The following is an 8,859-nucleotide window of genomic DNA, read 5'->3' as shown; positions in this document are numbered from 1 at the left end:
TCAGGGTTTCAAATTCGAGGTATGGGAGGACCCATGGATTCCTATGATCTCTGCTAGTCTAGCTTGGTCCACCACCAGTACTCCACCCACGCATAATAGTGAATGAACTCATACATGGAACACCAAAAGAGTGGAATGTAGAAATGCTGGAGAACTTGGTTGCTCAAGAGGATACACCACTCATTCAGAGTTTGGCCGTCAGCCAATCCAATCGGGATGAAAAAATATAGTTGGAACTATACAAATCTCCAAAGTTGTTCAAAATGTACATGAACCTGAAACGACTCTAAAACGACTCCAAACACATATAATATATTCTAAATAAAACTTATACCATGATATAAAAGTGGTAAAAACCATGGTATATCAATGATCCCTAATTTTTCTAATGGATGTCATTGTGAAGCCTTGATAACATATGGACTTTTTTTTGGTAAAAAAGTTAAGTATTATTACCATTTTCCATTTGAGATAGAGGCTTAGAAAGACACTAGTAGCAGATGATTAACTCACTACAACAAGAAACAAACCTAAACACTCTAATAACCTCGCTTACATTTGACAAACGCAAGGAGGCATCACTGAAGGAAGACAAAAACTAGCAAGCTAAACTGCACGCGCCGCTAAAGATTAGGGTTTTTACCTATGATTTAAGATAATATTATAAATTAATAATTAAGAAAATTAACTATTTTACATAACTAAATAAATTAAAATATAAAGTTTCGGGTTTTCGGGCCGGCCCTAGCCCATACGGGCTTAGGCCCAAAATGTCCAAAGCCCAAATGGGCTTAGCCCGAAAAGCCCATTTTTTTGGGCTTATAAAACTAAGCCCAAGCCCGGTAATTTTTAGGGCTGAGCGGGCTCGGGCTGCGGGCTTCGGCCCTAATTGACATGTCTAGTCATACTGCTGTTTTAATAGAATAGATTTAAGTTTCACTCATCCCATGAAACAGGTTATTACCTAGGGTGTGACTGGTAACCATCGAGGAACATTAAGAATGAATAGGAAAAGAATGAATAGGAATAAAAATTTGGGAATGATGAGGAATGAAGAGGAAAAAATATTCCTCATGAATGGTAACATTTTTGAGAAACGTCAAGGAAAGTAGTGTTCCTTTTCGTTCCCTTCGTTACCATTCAAACCCCTAGTATATATATGAAACTGTATTAGGTTTTTCCTTTACATCGATACGCTCACGATGTCAGTTGTAGCCGCCTCCAACTCAAAGAAATCACGGCCATCATCATCGTTTTCGTTGTTGCCAGACGAGGTTGTTTTGAACTGCTTATTCCGCGTTCCGAGATGCTATGACCTAAACCTCTCTTTGGTCTCCAAAGCCCTCAGGTCGCCAGAACTATACCGTTTGCGATCCCAGCTTAAGTCCGTCTACCTCTCTTATCATTTATATCATGGCAATGCCAGGTTGAGACGGCTCACTAGCTACTGGATCACTTTCCGTCCTGGTGAGAAGACCACCAACTATCAGTTGGAGCAGAGATCTTTGTCGTCGGCCGATGTATTGTCCCGAACTCTTATTTTGGTTCTGCAGTCTCCGTTGGATCAGAGATCTATTTCATTGGCGGAAGAAGCTTCCGCTCCACCGAGCTTTGGATCCTTGATACTCGATCTTGTTGGGATTGTGAAATCCCGTGTCCAACTCTCTATTATCCGATTAGTACGATATTGTCCACTTTGGGCCTAAGAGGCTGACCCGGAAGGGTTTTTATTTTGGGCTCCTTCCCAAAAGGCCTCGTACTATTAGAGTTGAACATCTCTATATATGTTATCTAATTCTCCTTATCTATCTAATTCTCCAATGTGGGACTTAATTTGTTTATATCACAGATTTGGTCATTTACGGACGCCTCCATGCATGAAAGTGAGTCAGTCGGCAGATTACAAAGTAGCAGTGGGAGTGGTCGAGGGGAAGATATACGTAATTGGAGGAAGTGATGAAGATAGCCAAGTGGAAGTGTTTGATTCAGAAACGCAAACCTGGGACTTCGAGGAGAAAGCGAAATTTGAATCGGATTTTTGTGTGTCTATGAAGCAAAAGGTTTATATGGTGGGCAGGGATGGGAGAGTCAGCACGTATAGTCCGAGAGAAGGTATAAAAAATGAATCAACGGAGATGCTAACTTATGTGAAGTTCTTGTGTGTGGTAAAGAATGTACTCTACGCTTGTTTTCAGTGGAGTGGGTTAATGTGGTTTAACACAAAGCTCAAGGTTTGGACAAGAGTGGTTGATCGTGATGGCAAGGATGGGAAGTTAGAACTGTATTCGTTTGCTGCTCAAAAAATGGAGGAATACGAGGGAAATATTGCGCCTTTTTGGCCACTAGCTAACACTGATCGCACGAAGAATGATCTTATCTGTAAACTGATCGCATTGGATAAGGTAGGAGAAAATATTCGTGGGAGGATTGAGTGGTCTGGTATTGCCGCCGCATAACATTCTTTTGAAGGATTGTTTAGTTGTTTCCGGTTGATAATATGATTTAACGTGCTATACTATTCGCCATGCTCACAAGTCACAAGTTGTTATGTGAAATGCATGAAGGGAGGCACATATGTTGAACTTTTTGATACCATACAGAGCAAATTATCCTGTTTCTTAAGTTTACTAATTTTATTCTATTTGTCTACATTACTATACATATCCATCTTCCTTAACAAGATAGACGATGACTTAATTTTGTTGTATACAATAAGTCAGTTAAACCAAAACAAACAATTTATTTGTTGTTTATGATTAACTGGTTTTTATGAAACATTAACATGCTAAATAAATAAATAATTAATTTCATAATTGACTGGTACCTGAAGCATATTACAATTTGATTACAGGTGTATATAGAACGATCAGATTTCTATATTCTGAGAAGAAGAGTTTTTATTCCGAGAATCTTGACCAAAACCTGACGATGTTTGATCAAACATATCCACTATCACAGGTGGCTTTTGAGAAGATTCCTGCAATGAAGAAGAACCTTCTTGTCCCATCATCAATGGTCGGTAGCTACGGCTCGATCCTATAGACATCAATCGATACATCTGATGTTGAGGCTTCTGGTGTCTCTTGATAGCATGAATCAGGTATGGAATCAACCCCTCCACTATATAATTCTTTGTTTCTATATGAAAAAAAACATCTTACAGAAACAAATATTTATATCATGTTAGAAGAGAAATCAAATATTTCTTTGTATTGTATCGACTACTATTGGTTCAATATACCAAATCTTTTATTTAGTCTTTAGTCATATATGATGATAGCATTACAGTATTGACTTTGACAACAAGAACTATGGGCTCTGTTTGTTTTGTTCATAAAGAAACCGTTGAATCTCCAACCAAGCCAACGTTGAGATGATGAATGATTTGTTGGTCGCTGTTAGATCCAATAACAAGCTTGTGGTGTCCAGGAATTAGTTTCCTTTTACCATCAGTATCCACGAGACTAAGTCCTTTGCATACATCAAACTCAACGGTAACTTTCTCCGTCATGCTTCTCCCAACTTCTACTTTCTCAAACCCTATCAGTTGCGTATGTGGCACGCTACCACCCACCAGAGACTTTGAAGACTCTGGCGGTATCCAGAACACGAGCACCACGTGGCTCCCGGACCTTGACCCGTGGTTCTTGACCCCAATGACGAACCTGACCTTGAGATCTTGGCAATTAACCGTGGAGATATCGATAGGTGTTGTCTTGTTTAGTTTCAAGATTGGATTGGTTTTGATATGTATGGTTGATGGAGCTGAGAAGACGAAGGTAGAGAAAGAAGAGTAACTAAGTCCATGTCCAAATTTGTAAATAGGTTTCCCTGTGTAGAATCTGTAAGATCTTCCAGGGAAGCCTGAAGTGGAGTTAGGTCTCATGTTCATGTCCGTCATAGCAACCTTGTCCGCAAACTCTTGTGAGTACCATGTCTCTGGTAGTCTCCCAGCTGATGCAAACAACAAACACAAATAAGCAAGTAAACTGTATCTAGGGTTTAGGGTTGAAAGCCTTACAAGGATTGTAGTCACCAAAGATGACTTGAGCTATAGCGTCTCCTCCAGCTTCACCAGGATAACCAACCCATAAAACCGCGCGAATCTTGCTCAGATTCTTGGTAAATGAGATATCAATAGGTCCAGCAGCCATTATGACCAAAACAACAGTTTTCTTTGCAGCATTAGTCACATCTTTAACCAGCTTTTCTTGATAGCCAGGAAGGGTTAGGTTAACCCGGTCAAGACCCTCTGCTTCCACCGTCTGATCCAATCCAACCACCAAAACCGTCACATCAGCCTCTGATGCCACTTTAACTGCTGCTGCGATCAGCGTTTGGTCACCGCACTTTACATCTTTACACCCCGGCTGGTAAACAACCCCTTTTGGTACGTACTTTTGCATCCCTTGTAACGGGCTTGTGTACTTACAAGGCACACCTGCGTAGTTACTAATCATTACCTTTGTAGCGTTTGCGTTTGGCCCTATGATAGCTAGCTTCTTGACAGCGGCTTTCGATAAGGGAAGGTCTCCTCTGTTCTCAAGCAGCACAATCCCTTGCTTTGAGGCTTCTAACGCAAGCATCTGATGGTCGTTGCTGCAAACATCAGACGGTCCAAGATGGCCAAATGGAAGCGATTTAGGATCGCCATCGAAGAATCCGAGCCTCATGAGAACAACGTAGTTGTAAATCAGCGCTTCATCAACCTCTGATCCGTTTAGTTTCTTTTGGTTCACGGCATTCTCTGTGTACTTACCTAAAAAATCTCCACAGTTCATGTTTAAACCTGTTTCAGAACAAGTAACACATTTTCCCTCTTAATGATCATTCGTATAATGTATACAATGTTACTCTGAAAATTTGGAGGCTGTAAACAATTTAGTAAGGGATTAGTAAAAAAGAACAATTTTTTTAATAATTTAGGTTATATATTCATATATATTAATAGGAAATGTTTTGGAGATTAAGGCCAATGTTTCATTTGATTTGATGATGCACGAGGCCGTCTCTGAATATAATGGTTATTTTTGTTATCATCATGTAAAGAACTTTGCCTGCTTTGAGAGCGAGAGAAACGGCGTCTTCACGTGTCTTAGTGTAATGAATGGAGTCGAAATAGACCTCGATGGAATCACAGTCCGAAACTATGTACCTGCCACCAAGATTAAGTTTCCAATAACTTGATCTTTGATCTCAAACTGGTTTTTGTTAAAGAGTAATAAACAAAGACTGACCCATCAAGACGCCATTGGCCACGGATAACGCCACGAAGGAGATTAGGATCAGCACAAGTTGGGATGCCATTAACCCTATTGTAAGAACACATCACACTACTCACATCTCCTTCTTCTACACAGCTCTTGAATGGTGGCTGATACGTGTCTTCCAAGTCTTGCCTCGTCACCTTGGCGTCAAAGTGGAATCTATCGATGCCTTTCCAGTTGTCAAGGTCGTAAGCAGTGTAATGCTTGCAGCAGCTCGACACTTTAAGCCGCCGTGATTTTCCTCCGGCGTCGTGAACGTCTTGTAAACCCTTAACGTAGTTCACGGCGTATTTGGAAACAACGAGAGGATCTTCACCTGGCGTCTCTTGGCCACGACCCCACCTTGGATCTCTGAAGACGTTAATGTTTGGACTCCAATACGTGAGACCAGCGAGTCCAACGTTGTGCATGGCTCGAGCCTCCGTCGAAACCACTTCTCCCATTTTTAGCCATAACGATGTGTTAAAGCTCGCCGCAGTTAATATCACGGCAGGGAAGCTCGTAGCTCCAGGCACCGTCCCGTTGAACCGCACCTTAAAAAAGAAACAACTCAAAAACATAAGCGTTTCATTACAAAACAAGTCATGAACTATTAGGGTGGTCTTGCAACTGAAACGGTCGAAAAAACCAAGACTTTAAAAAAATCTTTTTTTTAAACATGTATAGATTTGAATTTAAAAAAATTAATTACATTTTTAAATTTAGGATCTATAATTTCACAAAAATAAATATTTACAAACTGGGCTATTAATTTTCAAAATAAATAAATCCACAGTTTTTATAACAGGATATAAAAAAATACTTTGAGATGACTGTGTGAACTATGTAACTTTTTTACCCCTGGTCCAACGTTGGAGACGCCATGAAGAGCTTCCGACCACCACTCGTACGGAGGAACACCGAGCCTTGGGACTCCGGTGGCTTTGTTAACCAATTGCTGGACTTTTTCCTTAAGTGAGAGACGTGAGATCAAATCTTTGGCACGTGCCTCGTACGACAAGGATGCCTTACAGAAAGTGTACTTAGCCGTGGCGGGATCATTTCTGTCACACGCAAAATTCTTCTGAGACTCGCATAGTGATGAAACTAGAGCTGCTATTAGCAGAGAGACGCTCACAAATCTTCCTACACTCATCTTTCTTTGTTTTTGCGCTCTTATGGACGAGAAGACAGTGCATGGGGTTGTTTTTATAGGCGGGAAAGAGTTGTTTATTTATTTACCATTAAGCCATTTGATTCTAAAACTTATTGATGACATGAGTTGGTGAGTATTTTAACTGTGAAGTTAAATGTCCATGTGCTAAAGTTTATAAGGACCATCTCTTTTTTTACTTGCGTCCATATAAGAGTGAGCCAAGTGTTTTCCACCGAATAACTAGAACAAGATGTGAAGTTTAAGAAAAGGGTTTTGAAGAGTGACTTCGAAGATAATACAAACCATTTATCTTTGTCTCTTCAGATGTCTGTTTCATGTGTATTATATGGTCCTGAAGTTAGAGATGCAGATCTTCTATGTCTCTAAGTGGTTCTACAGTTCCGAGGGTTGGTTCACGACTAGCTGACTGCAAGCACCACTAATATCATGAACCATTTTGTGACAACCTGTCCTGTGGATCCAGAGCACCGACCTTAACCGTCACATGTGAGCCTTCACTGACTCCCCCATGTAGATTATTGGTGTGTTTGGCGTTCCTCGACCCAAGGCTTCACCTTTTAACAATCCTTCCACATACAAGCGGTCACCAATTGACCTGTTACATATTTCCTCGCGAATCGTGGTTCGGATTTGTAGGCTTCCCTCAGAATAGTGGACCCAATTGGGTTGAATGGAATCAAATTTATCACCTGTTTTGATAAAACAGCACATGTGCTTTTCCATCAGATAATTTCAGAAACTTTTCGACCATTACTAAGAATTTTGTAGATTTTATCACTTGAAATGTAGCCATTCGCCGAGTTGATGGGGGTTCTTCTCTTGATCCTCCATTTAGCATGATGTATGTACTCAATGAAGATTCTTTGTTTGACACTCACTCATTCTGGTGGCTGGGGTGGGGGAATGACTCACTGCTTACCGGGTTATCAATGTTTTGCATACCAATTTTTCATCTTAGTAATTCTTAGTCTTTGTTTTGAACTCTGGACTTCGTGTTTTATTTCTGCAAATGCTGACCATTAAAATGCATCTTTCAGGTTATATTCGATGTGTTGGTTGTGTTTGTTTGTGTTTGGACTAACATGTTTGTGGGATGCCGGCTAAGAGATAAGTTGACATGTGCAGACAAAAATTGGAAGATTGTAAGCTCAAGAAAATCGAGGCGCACAATAGAGATAATTTGCGATGATGCGATGCAAGTCAGTAAAGAAGATCGCCATTTCTAAGTAGTGATATGACATCGAAGAAAAAGGAAAATGTATATTCGAAGAACTGAAAATATTCTAGTATATATTGAAGCACACCTAATGGAGATAAGAGCATGATTATTGAGGGTTTTTAGAGTGAGGTTCTTAGCGGAATATAAGAATCCGTCTCTTAATTTTTAACTAAAAAAACTAAGAACCGGTTTTCAAATAAGAGTTTTAAGAACCGGTTCTTAATTTTTTTAGTTAAAAATTAAGAAACATGTTCTTATATTCCGTTAAGAACCTCATTCTAAATAATTCCCCAATAATCATGCTTTAAGGTTAACTGTTTTAGAGATCAAAAGTACTAGGTAAAAAAACAAGGGTTTAGGTTTTTGGTGAATGTAATTTCTTGTGAAAAAACAGTTGTTGTACAAGATTATCTTTGGGTACGTAGAAATTAGTCAGTAGTTCAAGTGATTTCTAATAAAATGTATTTGTTGAAGAAATTTTTTTATATCTGTGATATTTCGTATTATCCATCCACGTTCTATATTTTTTAATTACAAGCAAACAAAACTTAGAAGATGCATTATTTATTTATTTTTTTTGAAACACAAGAAGATGCATTATAAAAACCACAATTTAAGCCATGAAAACCTGCAAAATGAAGGGGTTTATTGGGTTGTGAGGTTTATCATTTCCCATTTTTCACACCGAACCAGTGGCGGAGCCACATTGAATAACGGGACATTTGCTAAAACCAACCCAAATATTCTAGTCAAACCTAAAAGTGTACCCCACTTTCAGTCAAATACAAAACTAATCTAAAGGGATAGTGAAAGTACTGTTTAGCCCTTATGGCCAAACAAAAAAACATAAATGTATTTTACGTTTCCATCCTTCAGAAGTCTACACGTAATAAAAGAAGTCTACATATATATAGACTTCCTACGAAGTCTACCTTACAAACTTGTTTTGTAGTCTACACTCTAATTTGATCTAATAATTTAATTTTGAAAATGAATAAAAATAATTATTGTGATATTTTTAACTAATCATCAATATAATGGATAATATGAAGTAAATAAATTAAAATTTCATATAATTGAACAATTTTGAAGAATATATACTAATTTGGTTATCATGTATTAGACAATGTTCATAGTTTAGAAACAAAAGGTTCTAATATGTTATATCTTTTAGTGGTTGATTTCATAGGGTTAGATTTTTTTTTATTATTAACTTA

At 38.7% G+C, this 8,859-nt stretch overlaps 2 protein-coding genes across 3 annotated transcripts; one reads left to right on the top strand and one right to left on the bottom strand.

Annotated features, from left to right (window-relative positions):
• Positions 1-1,202: 1,202 nt before the first annotated feature.
• LOC106345100 (putative F-box/kelch-repeat protein At2g41360) lies at positions 1,203-2,456 on the top strand. Its single transcript, XM_013784358.1, has 2 exons — positions 1,203-1,489; positions 1,850-2,456. The coding sequence occupies exons 1-2, from the start codon at positions 1,203-1,205 to the stop codon at positions 2,454-2,456; spliced, it is 894 nt and encodes a 297-aa protein (XP_013639812.1).
• Positions 2,457-3,105: 649 nt separating this feature from the next.
• Positions 3,106-6,430, bottom strand: LOC106343192 (probable beta-D-xylosidase 5). 2 transcript variants are annotated; one of them, XM_013782344.1, is made up of 6 exons: positions 6,106-6,430; positions 5,238-5,800; positions 5,058-5,155; positions 4,464-4,789; positions 4,022-4,370; positions 3,106-3,954 (listed from the first exon to the last, which is right to left on the bottom strand). In XM_013782344.1, exons 1-6 carry the CDS (start codon positions 6,400-6,402, stop codon positions 3,332-3,334), a joined length of 2,256 nt encoding a protein of 751 aa, XP_013637798.1. In that variant the 5' UTR covers positions 6,403-6,430; the 3' UTR covers positions 3,106-3,331. The 2 variants fall into 2 exon arrangements, with proteins under 2 accessions (XP_013637798.1, XP_013637797.1); XM_013782343.1 differs by having other exon boundaries at positions 4,022-4,789.
• Positions 6,431-8,859: the final 2,429 nt, after the last annotated feature.

The sequence above is a fragment of the Brassica oleracea genome, chromosome C5, assembly GCF_000695525.1.
Source record: "Brassica oleracea var. oleracea cultivar TO1000 chromosome C5, BOL, whole genome shotgun sequence".
Classification (NCBI taxonomy): domain Eukaryota; kingdom Viridiplantae; phylum Streptophyta; class Magnoliopsida; order Brassicales; family Brassicaceae; genus Brassica; species Brassica oleracea.
Note: the sequence above shows the minus strand (reverse complement) of the source record. Positions and strands in the feature narration are given on the sequence as shown.